General features: G+C 40.9%; 1 protein-coding gene across 1 annotated transcript; it reads left to right on the top strand.

Moving 5' to 3' along the window:
- Positions 1 to 325: 325 nt before the first annotated feature.
- Positions 326 to 14,203, top strand: LOC119720423 (histone acetyltransferase type B catalytic subunit-like). Its single transcript, XM_038190088.1, has 10 exons — positions 326 to 429; positions 3,317 to 3,388; positions 4,320 to 4,395; positions 5,607 to 5,730; positions 7,028 to 7,323; positions 8,690 to 8,794; positions 9,862 to 9,968; positions 10,795 to 10,946; positions 12,061 to 12,177; positions 13,522 to 14,203. Exons 1-10 carry the CDS (start codon positions 423 to 425, stop codon positions 13,687 to 13,689), a joined length of 1,224 nt encoding a protein of 407 aa, XP_038046016.1. The 5' UTR covers positions 326 to 422; the 3' UTR covers positions 13,690 to 14,203.
- Positions 14,204 to 15,213: the final 1,010 nt, after the last annotated feature.

Here is a 15,213-nt window from a genome sequence, read left to right as displayed (position 1 = left end):
TCCAAATATAGAGTCAGCATGTGATTGGAACGATTTCATTGGTGGAATGCCGAATATCCTCGTGAAATTAGTTATAAACTTGATGCAAATCTGAACAACGTATTTCAATGTGGAAATAATATCAAAACGACATTATAAACATTTTTGTGACTGTATTACTGTGGATAATTTTTATTGACACTATGTCGACACTGTGTTAATGTCTACAGATGAGACTGTAACGGAATATTGGTGATTTTGCCACTTCCCTTATATGTATGTTGCAAAAAGATTTGCAACAAGTCTAATAATTGTCTGGTAGCTAGACGACTATAAACTTAAGTTTTATATTGACTTTTAAGAATCCATACTAGCTTCAGATTACAGGTGAAAGGTCATTCATTGCGATCAACAACAGCGCGGTAGCGCGAAATGTCGAAAATATGGCGGGTAAGTTTAGGTGAAGTTTATCATATTTATTGTGGTTGAACCAAAGAACCAACAATATTGCCAATTTTGATGCCCATGATTTTGTAATTTTGAGAATTAGGACATTGATATTTGAAAGAGGGAATGTGATGAGTATGGATACGATGATGCTGTTGTAAAATTGGAAAAAATGTTGCAACTAAATTTCCGCCTTTCGCGATTGTGTACAAAGTCTATGGAGAGTCAAGAACATTTTCTAAGTATTTCTTGGTTGGTTCTTCTCCTGTAGGACTTCCACAAGGGAGTAGGTACAACTGTAGAATGCAGGGCCACTTTACTCTACATCCACGCCTCCGTACGGCTGCGTGGAGGCGTGGAGCCGCAGTCGACCTACCTCCGAAAATCGATCGCGGAGTCGTGGAGCCGCAGCTCAGTCGATATCTCCGAGAATTGCGCCCTCTATCGGTGCGCGTCTCTGCGACTCCGCGACTCCGCGCCTCCACCACTCCAGTGCCCCGCGTCTCCGCGACTAGACTCTGCGACTCCCAGACTCCGCGCCTCCGCCACTCCAGACAGTGCCCCGTCGCCCTCCTCCCTTCCTAATTTGCGAGCCCATTTAAAATGGATACGGATGCTTCGTTCTCAAAAAAATTCCGCCGAGAATTACGCCCTCTATCGGCGCGAGTCTCTGCGACTCCGCGACTCTGCGCCTCCGCCACTCCAGTGCCCCGCGTCTCCGCGACTAGACTCTGCAACTCCCAGACTCCGCGCCTCCGCCACTCCGATCCAGACAGTGCCCCCAACACATTTACAAGCACGCCCTCCCTTCCGATCCTTCATGAGAAGCTTAGAAGACAAGTGCATTCTCTGTACTTAGCACTTTTTGCAGGTTTGCATATCTATTACTCCTATCCATCCACGCCTCCAAGCAAATTAAAAAACCTTGCTCCGGCGTGGCCCTGCATTCTATAGTTGCTCCAGGGAGTATAGCTAGGAGGCCAGAAACACCGGACAAACCCCTTCTCGGTACAACTATAGAATACAGGGCCACTACACTCTACATCCGCGCCTCCGTACGGCCATGACGGCTGCGTGGAGGCGTGGAGCCACAGTCGACCTACCTCCGAGAATTGCGCCCTCTATCGGCGCGCGTCTCTGCGACTCTGCGACTCCGCGCCTCCAGTGCCCCGCGTCTAGTCTCTGCGACTCCACGACTCTGTGGCTCCGTGCCCCGACACATTTACAAGCGCGCCCTCCCTTCCGATCATTGATGAGAAGACAAGTGCATTCGCTGTACTTAACACTTTGTGCAGGTTTGCATATTATTATATTGTAGCCTCCTATCCTCACATCGCCGGCCTCGATCCACGCCTCCAAGCAGAAAAAAAAACCTTGCTCCGGCATGGCCCTGCATTCTTAGTTGCTCCCCCTTCTCTTAGCGATAAGTGTTACTGGGTTCTTTTACGTGCATTGCATTACACAACACAGGCCACAGGGGACCTCCGGCTTTACGTCCCATCCGAAGGACAAAGTGCATGGTTAAGTGCCTTGCTGAAGGGCACAAGTGTCTGGGCCCGGGCTCCTCTGAAACACCAGAGCATGAGTCCGGTGCTCTTAACCGCTAGGCCATGACACTCCAAACAAATTTCCTAACAAAATTGGAAATATTTCTCAATCTCATTCTCATTCTCAGTCTTATCATCATTTTTGCAATGAATGACCTTCATTGAGATGATATTTGAAGAAAAAAAGTGGCGTCAGTCAGGTTGCAACATTTTTTTCCATAAAATTAAGAATGAGTTCATCAGTAAGGCCTACGATGCGTCAAGTAGTGTGGCTATCGTTACGGCAGCCGTAGCCTTCAGTCAAGGCGCGCTTGTCTACCCAGACGCGTAGCGCCCCAGAATCTGGCACGAAAATAGACCAGTGCGACTGCGAGTGGCGAAGCTCTCGTGGAGCTAAGGCCAAAAAAAAAAGTCTCCGGTTTCTGGTATGGAGCTTGCCCCAAAAGTGGTGCGGCGACGCGGCTTTTTTTTTTTTTTTACCTGTTTTTTTTTTTTTTTTTGGCTTCAAATGTCGGCTGATGACTGCAAATGGTGCCCGACTAAACTTAGTGCAAATATATGGGAGTCCAGAGAGGCCACATAAATCTTATTCTCGATCATAACCCCATCTAAAAACACGTTAAAATTGTGCAGCAGCAGAATTCCAGTCAAACCAGTGAGTTTGGCGGTTTTGAAACATCATCTTGTATTGAAAAAAAAACTTTTTCATTTTGCCGACGCGCATGGCTACGGCGACGCGCGCGCATACCAGAAACTGGAGACTTTTTTTTTTTGGCCTAATCATTCATTTTTTTTAAGTGACACGAATCATGCATCATTGCATGCATGCGGATATATTGTCAGACCCCCTAAAGCTATGTGGTCCTTTTCTACACACTCACCTTCAATTTGTGTGTGACAACGCGTGCGCGTAGCGAGCGTTACCTGCGCAGATAATGGGGGGTCGAGAATATGAACCAATCACCATGAATAAACCATTTTTTTAGGTGATGACATGCTCACCTGCGGGCTGCACGCGTTCTTAAAAAAAAGACACGCACACATTTGAGTCAATATTTACAACATGTAATTATTTAACTATTTTTCTACCAAATCGGTAGATAAATGTAAAGAAAAACATAAACATACTCGATGAGATATTAAAGGCCCTCGTGGCTTTCTGTCAATTTCTTGAGACTTCTCTCAATTCTAAAGTAATAATGACACTGTTTTTGTAATTTATGAAATGCAAAATCATCTGAAATGCAAATGTTATGTTCCAGTTGTGGGCTGGCTTTAAAAAAGTGGTTGCACATTTGTATTTCAACTTTTGTTTATGTTGATTTTATTTCTTCTTGAAACAGATTTATCATTGATGAAAGATGTTCTGGAGGAGTTTGTTTGTGATTCCAATGGTGTCATTGAGCTCAAACTAGGTGAGTTGTTAACACTTTTTGCCCAATGGTGAAAAGTGAAGTCGGCTACCATAACAGAGTTCAATCAATTGAACTCTGTAGCAATGTCGCCAGCATCCTTTGGCGCATGAAAGATGACCAAGAATAGATTTTTGCATTGCATAGCTCTACTGAGTGGAGCGCTAGAACTTCGGTACCCTCCGTACAAGCGCTCCACCGATTTGGAATACTTTGGTGACAGGTACACAGGTTTGCAGTTTGTGCATACCCTCGCGAGGACAAAAGGCCCCCCCCCCCAAAAAAAAAAAACTTGTAAAGAGAATACAAATGAGAAAGACAGTAACCCTGGATAGATCCACACATTCATGACATTCCATAAGACCTTTTAAATTGTTCCAAACAACCGGTAATTTTTGAAAAAAGAACAAAATTATTCAGAACTTACTGCTCACAATTTAAATGTGTCTGCCGAGTCGTGCAGTCCATTTCACTGACGTGACTGATATATTGATCATCAAGCACGTGTGTGACGTCACTATTGAAGAAAAACAAGTCGTGCTTAATCAATGACTGTTTCAAGTACTTACTGATATGTGCCTCGCACCAAAAACCCATACTGTCAGACGGCGCGCTCTTTTTTTGGGGGGGGGGGCCTTTTGTCCTCGAAAGGATATGCACAAAATGCATACCGTGTACCTGTCGCCAAAGTATGGCAAATCGGTGGAGCACTTGTACGGAGGGTACTGAAGTTCTAGCGCTCCACTCAGTAGAGCTAGCATTATGCGTGCCGACCGACTATAAACTGGCTGTTAGTCTCTGTATTGCCCGAAACGGCTAAAAACTGCCCCAATTTCCCCAAACTTCCCAAGCAATCCATAGTTTCATGGATTCTTCAGGGAATAAATACAATGTGGTACAATATAGTAAGGGTCTATTATTTTACTGTCCCTAGTCCGAGAAGAGGCAGACGTCTTTGATGATGGCAAGATCTTCCGTCCTGAGTTCACCCATCAGCTCTTTGGTCAGAGGTAAGTCAGATTATAAACCAGTTTCAGACCTCACTGCAAAACTTTTAAACCTGTGAAACCTATAAAAAGCTATATTTCAACTTTTGTTTTTATTACCCCTGGCTTTCAAGCCAGACTAGGGGATATTGCGATCGCGTATTCCTTCTGTGTGTCTCATGTGTGTGTGTGTGAGCTTGTCTTACATACGCAGTGTGGACTTCCGAACAAAAGACGTCCACATAATGTAGGTAGCAGCGACGAAGTGTGGACTTGCCCACGTCCACACAGTGTTTCCCCATTTCTGGAAAACAGGTTTAGAGGCATTTTTGGGTTAGGTTTATCCGTAGCAGAATGAAGAGAAACACTAAAGGGAATCATAGAAAAAAAATTGGGTTGTAAGAGTTTTCACAGTTTGAGAAATATGAGTTTTTCCACTGGTGTTCCTTAACTACACGAAAAGAAAGGAAAGTCCACACTACGTATGTGAAACAAGTCTGAGCTTGTCTTACATACGCAGTGTGGACTTCCGAACAAAAGACGTCCACATAATGTAGGTAGCACCGACGTTGTGTGGACTTGCCCACGTCCACACAGTGTTTCCCCATTTCTGGATAACAGGTTTAGAGGCATTTTTGGGTTAGGTTTATCCGTAGCAGAATGAAGAGAAACACTAAAGGGAATCATAGAAAAAAAATTGGGTTGAAAGAGTTTTCACAGTTTGAGAAAAATGAGTTTTTTCACTGGTTTTTCTTAACTACACGAAAGCAATTGAAAGTCCACACTAGTCATGTGAAACAAGTATGGGTGGGTGTGTGTGTGTGTGTGTGTTCTTGTTCAGTTCACTGTAAGTTCAGTCATCAATCTCAACCAAACTTGAAAGGTGATCTGTGGAGAGAAGGCCGACGTCAAAAAGTCATTTCCAATATGGATATTTACGAGGTCTCTGGAGAGCTGAGCTCAGTATTCCTAATGGCTCTATCACGTGGGCCTTTCCACCCTAAAGGGGTACAAAAGTGTGACATGGGATTTGGAAATGAAGCAGGATAATAATATCAATTTTTTTGGCCGACCAGCGTTGGAAAACCAGGAGCCACGCTTTTACAAGATGCTTCGGACTGTCATTCCCTATCAATCCAGTAAGATATTTTGTGATGATTTGATCATTTCGTTTTTTGATGTTTGCAAATGTTTTATCTTCCCTTTAATTGCTCATTTTAATTTGTTTTGCCCAGTGAGAACATTTTTGGCTACAAGGGTTTGAGGGTGCAGCTGTACTTCACTGCCGGTAGGCTTATGCCATACCTCCACATGACCTGCACAGAGAAGGTCAACAGCAAACTTTTTGATGGAGTTAAGGTAATTCGGGCGATTCACAATGCAGTGCGCCACCAAGAGTTTGCCATGGAGAATCCATTTTTCAAGTTACGGTTGACAAAACATCGCCCATTTGAATGAGTGTCAGTAGACAACTTGAGCTTATCCGTTATAGACTGGGGCATAGCGTTCTGCCGCCTTACATAAACACCATATTGATGAAAAGAAAAGAAAAGGGATAACAGATACTCGAATCATAGGCTTACGAAACTACTAACCGAAAAAAACGAACAATTTCAAATGTCCCGCGCTGCGAATTTGTCGACCATCTCCCACAATGCACTGGGAAGAATGAACTGTCTGTGGCAAACTCTTGGTGGCGCACTGCATTGTGAATCACCCGAATTGTGCAGACTTTTGTTGCATCCACTTTTTTTTTAATTTTTTTTTTATTTTAAAGATTAAGGCAATTACAATTTCAGGATAATTTGATCTAGATTACGGGGCTAATAGCAATTTATTAGACTGGACAAAAGTTTTACTAGACCAATGCCCAAGTGAACCAGACACATTTGTAGTCTGAATTAAAAAGGTGTTTATTTGAAAAGTAATAAAGTTGAGTACTGAACTAAAAATGAGTTGAAAAATAGAGTATTCTCACTCAAATAGGAAACAAAACAATTATTCACTGAGCGCTTAAAGGTAGGGTAGATCATTTGTCATTTGTGCATTTTTTTCTTTTGAAGCTACAGAAGTGCTCTAAATCTATGGACGGGTGTTTGTCAACTAACCTGATGAAGTTTTAGCTCTGTGAATTCTCTGCTGTATATTCCGAGAAAAACAATATTCTAGGATCACGTTTTCAATTCAAAATTTTCCTTAGTCATGTTTTGAATTGGGCCTGAAATCATTGTCCAGGATGCATTCTCATTCAGCTGATTGCAGCTACGCTATGTCATGCGCTGAACTGACGAATATTAGCAATCGCGAGTGCGTGTACGTCGTGCACACATTCACGGATGCGCCGAATTACAAACCAACTACAAACAGAAATTTCCAACGGTTCATCACTTGAGGCATCGTTGGAAATGGCCTTCTTTCATTGTTTTCGAAAAATGACAGCATGCCAGAAAGAATAATTTCACAGGGAGTTTAGTGCCATTACTATCTGTAAACCAAGTGCGCGTTTCATCAATAATTTTGTCAGTTATTTTTTGGATAGCCGCAAATGATATACTCTAACTTTAAAAGCTCTGTTACGGACATTACCTAATGCTGGAATTGCAAGACGTCAAATCAAATGAAATATCTAAAAAAGAATGGTTCTTATAATTTTCAGGCTGACGACGTCCTGAAAACAATCATCGACAAGCTGGAAATCAAGCCTTTAGACAACCTCGACAAATTCCTCAATCTCATCTCAGATGATGCCAGCTTCAAGCCCACCGGTGACCTGCTTCATGCATATTCAGTAGAAGGGGAGGGGCCAACGCGGCACTTTGAGATCTACACCAATGATATCACTGTGCCGGGATTCCATGCGTATCACGAAAGACTGCAGACGTTTCTGTGGTGGTACATCGACGCAGCGTCGTACATCGACACAGATGATGAAAAATGGGTGTACTACACGATGTAAGATCCTTGCATTTTCTTTAACTTTCATGTCAAATCCAAAATGCTCGTTCATATAGGGTTCTCTCACTGACCCACGTGACCAGGCCTACATCCGGGTACCGGAAGTCAGCATCGCCATTGTAGTAGGCAAAATCTGTGAGAAACACATGGTGCAAGCAACCAGTGCTGGGTCAGCACGATTATGACAACTGTACACGGTGTCACGGTCTCACTTCTCCGGCGTGCAAGTCCATACGTAGGGACACCCAAGAATATGTTATCTAACACTTCCTGTGGGTCAAGCTATTGAGAGTGTGGTCATTCCATGGTTTTGCTAGAATTCTGATTTGTGTTCCCAGCGTCATGTGTGTGTGTTCATGGAGGAATAATTAAGAAGGAACTCCTTGGTCTGTGTTCTTTGCTCGTTCCATGCATGTTCAATTTGTCTTAAATTTTGCATCCATGGTTGAAAATAAATGTGCATCCTTCAACTCTTTTTGGTTATAGGGAGTTGTGCACTCCACAAAAATTCTGGATTCGATGGTACCCTGTAACGTATACATACAAATACCCTAAGATCTTACGTGCACAGTACAACCCCCCAAAAACTATGCACACAAATAAAGTTTTGTGCAATTTTGTGCATGCGTGTTGAAGCAAAATTTCCCTCTCGGAGAAGCTAGCATGTCGGAGAAGTGAGACCGTGACAACGGCACTGGCCACTAATAGATATTTGCGTAAGCACCGTCGATTTATATATATATAATTATATATAATTATATAGATATATTTATATCACTCGATTATTCGATATTATTTTGATATCGATATCGCCAATAGCATTTTTTAATCATATCAAAATGTTCGATATTGAGGAATGATATCAAAATATCGAAATTGCATCAGATTATCGTCAAAATAAATCTCCCGTTTGTGCTTTTCCTTTTTGTTTAACGCTTCGTATAATAAAATAAAGTCAGCGGCAACTTGTGCTTGTGACTCAAACTAAAAACATCGCCATATGATAAGTGGCGTCGCTCTGTGCTCTGCGTTTGCTGGAATTTGCGGTCTCCCCCATGTAAAACCTTGAAAGAAACTGCCCGTTCTGCACAAACCCTCAGTGCTGAGATTTGTATTAAAACATTTAAGCACTATGCTCCAGCGAAAGCCGTGGAATATTGGGACTTAAGATTGGTGTTTGTTTTTAATCAAAGTGTCATCTTTATGGTCTTTAACTTTTTTGGAAATCGATAATCGATAATCGACGGTGCTAATATTTGAGGTTATTTTACTTAAAAATAAGCCCTACCGTCTAGTTTTCGGGGTAACAGTGTGGTCACATGGTACTTTGACGTTATGCATTTTCTTTTCAATTCTATTTCAGATTTGAGAAATACACTGTGGGTGGTAACAAGAGATATGCCATAGCCGGCTATGCCACAGCTTACCGGTACTATGCCTACCCTGACCTGACAAGGCCAAGAATTAGGTAAGCACTCCCCTCAAAATAAGAAATGGAAATATTTCTGCAATCTTCTCACAGACCGGATTGACCTGAAATATGCCCCATAATCTTCCAGCAATTAAGCTATCAGTGTCTTGCCAACACACTGATGTTGTTGCTGTCCCCTAACAAAGCGCGGCCTCTAACATGGCGCGCTTTGATTTTTCGCCTCAAGTGCCTTGCTAGAGCAAACTTTTTACCTCAAATTTCACAGTTCGTGAAATTTCATCAATTTGTAAACATTCCCGTTCAAAATTCTTGAGTTTACCTACCCGTAACAGAGTTAACAGGGAAATTTGTTTTTGCGTGATTTTTCCGATTATATTTTGAAATGCACAATGAACCCTTAAAAAATGCACCTAAAAATAAGAAATAATGCATTGACAAACTTGTACCTGAGTATGTGAGTGGAGATATTAATGGTTTATCAGAATTTGTCAACGTTAAAAACATTTTAATTTGTCAACTTGGGATTTTCGATGCCACTGTTTTGGAATTTCTGACTGAATTTCATGACACCAAAATTGTTCACAAAGGTTTGACAGGAAGCATTATTAAGGTAAATGTACTAGTTTGAATTAAAAAGTTTAATTAAAAAATTAACAAAGAGGTTTGGCAACACTGCATGAGGAAAGTCGAAGGAAACGTTGAAGTGTGCCACGTTAATTGACCTATCGCGGAAGGATTGCGTTAGAATCGCGTCAATGCAGCTTATGAAATATTGACCACTTACATGATATATGAATGGAAAATTTGAGACAAACAGAACTTAGTGTACAGAAACTCCATAGGGTTGTCTAAGGGGCGTGGCTAACTTGCAAACGGCGATTGGTCAATAGGGGTCACCACTATAGAATGACATTACGGTCAGACAACAGACCTTTTTTGACCGTCTACCTGATTTGTCAAATGTTTGAACAAAAACCAAATGGATTTCGGGAGTCAGTTTTTTACTGTACGTGTATTTGTTCTGTGAATTTTCAAAATTCACTGCGCCACATATTTACATGCTAATATTCACAATTCCCCCCTCCTTTTTTTTGCCCTTGTAGTCAGGTGCTCATACTACCGCCATTCCAAAGAATGGGGCATGGAGTCCAGTTACTAGACACAATGAACACACACTTCAGGAATGATACCAAAGTCCTTGACATCACAGGTATGAAATTAGTTTTGTCTGACATAATTTGGCCTGAAATTAGGTTTAGTTGCTTAAAAAATATACTAAATTAACCAGATAACAGCGAATGGCGTGTAGGCACGATCTGGCCATATATATTCCCAGGGACGGGTGACTGGTTGAATCATCAAGCTTTCCCCGAGTTTCCAGTGGTGGACGTGTATACACGTCAGTGGTTCCCATTGGTTTTGTACACACCGCGTTTTGAACTTGAATTTGGCCGCTGTACCTGGCCTGTCGTTGTAGCAAATATGGCTCCGTGGTGGAGCCTCGAAGTGTTGCAAAATATGAAATTTGGTGAGAAATATCATACAAATGTTGTTCAAATGACTCTCAAGAGTCAGTATTTGTGGTGTTTGACCTAATTCAAAAATTTGGCCGACTTTCTTGTCTTTTTCATAGATGGTGTTTTTTGGCCAAAAATAATCCCGGCGGCAAGTAGTTGACTTACTTGACTTGACTTAATGCTGTCCTCCCTTGGCTTCTGAAAGAATCCTTGGAGCTAGCACTATGGAGGACCATTCCCTTCTGTTTCCAACCAGACGTCTCGCTGCACAAACAGTTGGAATGTGCAAGTAGTTAGATGAAGCATAAAGGGTTTTCATGAATCCCTGTAGTGCAATTATTTTAGGTTTCAGAATATCAATTTCCAGATCTCTTCTAGAAATCTTAAAACTAAAATGGCAATAAGAATATTTTAAAAAAAATCTATTTCGCATTTTGTGTTATGTTTTATGCAGTTGATGTCTCAGAAAACAAACGTTGAAGTAGAATTTGTTGTTTTTTAATTTGTTTTTCCCTGCAGTTGAGGATCCCTCTGAAGATTTTGTGAGGCTGAGAGATTTTTTGGACTGCCGGGATTGTATGAAACTTCCGGCGTTTGAACGTCACAATTTGGAGAATGGCTTCTCGGTAGACATGGAGAAACAGGCTCTGGAAAAACTGAAGTTGTGCAAGGTGCGGCTTTTTGTTTTCCTTTTACTTTGGCACATTTTATTTCCTGGAGTGGAAAAGATTTTACACAGGAAAGCTGTGAATAATCTTCATATACTAGGAAAATTATAAGATTAGATTGGTAAATTAATTATTCCAAAGTTTCCGAGGCTATCGCCCGAATTGCAGTTGGTTAAAGCACCCTAGGCACTGTAGCTCGCAGGCCTTAAGAGACCTGTAGTGAGAAGACAATGGGAAGAAAGTACAGTTTTAGAGGTGGGAGGAAAACCCCAGAAGAATATTCTCGGGAAACCCAATTCACATGTGGACCAGGGCAGGAACCAAACAAACCATCAGCCAATTTCACGAAAAAAGTGCATAGCTTGTGCCATGCGTAAGAGTTACGGAACAAATTTGTTGCGCGCAGCTGCGCAACAAACTTACGATTGATTTAACGAAACTTGGCGTAGCTGCGCAACATTTTAAATAATGGAAACATCTTGAGGATAATAACAGCATTTGCGACAGCTGTATATGAATGAATGTGTTCGTTCACGAAACAGTCGTTGAATCACCGCAGCCCGTCATTTTAAAAATTATTTTGTCCGACTTTCTTCGGAATCGTGCGGCAACACTCAAATTTTGTCACGAGTAAAATAGTAATTCATGTACCTCAAACAAGATCCTGTGAGTGTCTTGTATCAACATTGAGGAGTTGTGCGATTTACTTGTAAAATAGGTCATTTTCAGTCACCACGCCACAACCTATGCCACCTAAATTATGATTGCGCAAGTTATGCCATAATTTATGGCACAAGTCGCAGACCTCTGCAGTATGAGAGTTGCGTGAAATGTGTCATAAGTGAAATGTTGCGCAGTGTCAAATGTTACGCAACTTACGCAATAAAGTGTAGCGCCAGTGAGTTGCGCCATTGCGTAAGGTTTCGTGAAATCAGCTGCTGGACCATGGAGGTGGAAGGCAAGGAATGAACCACTGCACTGTGCCAACCTGAAACTTGGTTTCTGGCTTGAATGTTTTTATTTGGGTAGTTGAGATTGTTTTTGCAAGTGAGGTAACCAATTTTTTTTCCCCCAGCCGTTAATAATTCTTTGAACCCTGATTCCCTTTCCCTTGCAGAAGCAAGTCCGGCGGGTCTACGAGATCTTGAGATTGCGGGAAACCGACGCTCGAGACCCTGCCGAAATGAAAGCCTACAGATTGGATATCAAGAGAAGACTAAATGTCCCATTCCAGGTGCGTTACACGTGGCTTAAACCTGCTGGGGAAATTCCACAGGCAAAATTGACATGTGCAGGATTCGAACCCATAACCATTTTGTTTTTGCATTGATGTGATTTCACAGTTTAGTTCATTTAAGCATAATCCCTGGCCACATGGCCTTTACAGGTTTATGGCTTCTGACTAGCACCCCTTGAACAAAGGTATTGACAAATTGGGAAAACCCCAACACAGGGCTTGATACATGTAGTTCAGATGGTAGAGCACCGGTATGGTAATCCATAGGTCGCAGGTTCAAACCCTGCTCCAGTCAATTTTTTTTTTCCAACTTTATTATTATGTCAATTTGGTCAAGAACATAAATCTTTCAACCAAGTTTAAAATTAAATTCATTTGGTGCATATTCCCTGCTTCTGAATTGTATGAAATACCGGTACAGTACTGATTCAGTGTACAACAGTGTGTTTTCAGACTTTCTTCGCGTGAATTTTTTCATTGATTTCACTGAGTTTGTACTATCAGTTAACTGTGTTTATGAAATTCTCTGCAAAAGGTCTGAAGCTGTTGCTTGAATGTAGCAGTTTGTGTATGAAAGGTTTCAGAATGACAGAAAGGGAAACTGGGAAAATGCAACAAATGGTTAAAAAACACTGATGAATAGGCCGTACATAAAATATAGATATTTCAGAGTGTTTTTGAGTTGTGGTAAATTCAAGCCTTGAGACAGAAAAAATTCATAGGTCTGTCGTGGTGGTCTGCCAACATTTTGATTTTACAACACAGCTTTTACTTTCTTTTCTGTAAATTTGTAACACCCACCCTCCTAGATCTTTCAAAATCCACCTGGAGGTTTTGAAGGGTTTTGCAGGCATAAGGAAAGTTGCTGCCCATTTAGTTTAGTCTACACAAGGCCTGATGCATCATCCAAGCTTCAAGATAATTTTGCATTCTGTGCAGTGATGGAGTCATAGGGAGTTAGGATAAGTTTGGTCATAGTTATTGTCATGCACCACAGAACCCCCCAAAAAAGTTAAAAGAGAAAAATATGTAAAATATTTTCAATCAACTACTATCAGTCTCAGCTTATTTGATTTTGTACAGATGTTTCTTCAGCTTACCAAGTCCATAAGAGCATGTCCAAAAACAACCTGGCTATGGCTAGGCATGTCCAAAAACTTGGATATGGCTAGCAGCAACGCACGTGTCTATGGGAAGTGGCTCAGCCGCTTCCATAGCCATAATGTATAATTGCAAGCCGTAGGAAAGTAATTTCCCCCCAGACTATGCCTCCATGGACAAGCTTTGCACATTTTCTTAAGTTTGTTCCCTGCCTTTTTGTACTCCTTTGTGGTTTATTAGAAGCAAAAGTGTGACCAGGAGAAGATGTGTCGAACGCTGAAGCCCGAGGAACTGGCCGCGACGATGCAGGGTACCAGCCTGCAAGAGCGCCACGAGACACTGGAGAACTGGTACCAGGAACTGATGACGGACTACCGCAGGGTGCTGGATAGATTAGCCATGGAATGACAGTCAATAACCCGCAAAATAACAATTTAAAAACTGTTTCTTCAAGCATAGTTTCACTTTGGTTAAATTTTCCGTTTTTTTATACTTGGCCGACAGGCAGGTGTTTATGAGTACTAATCCAGTCCCTCGAGTGAGAAGAAAGATACTCACAGGAGTGCGTATATTACCTAAAGTGCCATCACAGATAGCAAGTAGATTTGTTTTTCAGCAAAGAAGTTACCTTTTTCACTGGCAAATATCAGAAGTACTAACGAAGTTATGACTATTACATATTTGACAAGCAAACTTGTTAGGGGTGGCAAACTTCGCGAATCATAATGAAATCTCTGTTGTTGAGTATTTTCTTCGCTCAGAACAGAGAACATTTCATTTTAATTTATTCAAAAAACTTTTGTATTGTATCAAAGTGAAACTCCATGTGTTGCAGTTAAAGCATATTAAGGATATGGTTGTCTTACTCAAGATATTCTGCTTGTAAAAAGGTCTTTTCAACCAGTGAGCGTTTTCTTATAATTTTTATGTGCGTATGTAGCGCTTTGTACCAAAGGTCTCAAAGCGCTTCAGGATTAGTACCCCTGTTCATCAGGCCATGAGACCAGTTTTCTGCAGCAGCTCGAGATCAGCGCATTCTGGTCTCTACCATTACAGGTACCCATTTATACTCCTGGGTAAAGAGAGGCAATTGTAGTAAAGTGTCTTGCCCAAGAACACAAATTTGGTTAAGGTATATCAAATCTACATTTATTTTATAATTATAAGATGGAATTTTTGATTTACATTTATTTTGAGAATAAGCATTTGTGAAAACATTGCACTTGCTACCATTGGGGGAGTGGGAGTTTAAGGTGTATTTTGTATCATTAGTTTAGTGGTTGTAGTTTTGTTTAACCCAAGAAAGAATTTCATACAAAATTATATCCCAATGTTTCTCAGTTTTGAACTGGAAATGAACAAAAATGAAGTTATAAAGTTATATAAACAAGTTTGAATTTTGTTCAGCAGTAAAACTTGCATTGAGCCATATTTCCCGTCACACAGTAAGCATTAGATGCTGAAAGCTGTACATGTAATAATTTCATAAAGTGTCTTTAGACAAAAAAAATATTGGTTGTATCCTAGATCATTATACCGATTATACGACAACTGCTAAACCTTTTACATCACCAGTCTTCAACATGCCGGTCATAATATGTAATATTCTAGATGATTTTGAGAAAAACACATTACTTAAATCCAACTATTATTTTCATGAAAACCTGTAATTAAGTTCTTAATAAAATGAAACAAAAACAAGGACCTTTGGTTGTCCATTCATTTGTGTATTTTATTCTGAATTCTGAATGCATCCCCGTTTTCAAAATATGAATGGAACAAAAATAATTGCAAAACAGTTAAATGGAATATGAAAATTACTTGAAAGGCAAAACATGGCCGTTTTGCAGAAAAATTTCAGAAAATACAGAGTTAAGGCTTAAGGGTTCAGAATAACATTTAAATGACAAAACACTTAAAACTTTGTTAATT

Source organism: Patiria miniata, unplaced genomic scaffold (assembly GCF_015706575.1).
Source record: "Patiria miniata isolate m_02_andy unplaced genomic scaffold, ASM1570657v1 HiC_scaffold_9, whole genome shotgun sequence".
NCBI lineage: Eukaryota > Metazoa > Echinodermata > Asteroidea > Valvatida > Asterinidae > Patiria > Patiria miniata.
Note: the sequence above shows the minus strand (reverse complement) of the source record. Positions and strands in the feature narration are given on the sequence as shown.

Coding starts and splice junctions, on each gene's coding strand:
- LOC119720423 (XM_038190088.1), top strand. Junction 4,396..5,606: donor CATCAGCTCTTTGGTCAGAG/GTAAGTCAGATT, acceptor TGTTTTGCCCAG/TGAGAACATTTTTGGCTACA. Junction 12,178..13,521: donor GACTAAATGTCCCATTCCAG/GTGCGTTACACG, acceptor GTGGTTTATTAG/AAGCAAAAGTGTGACCAGGA.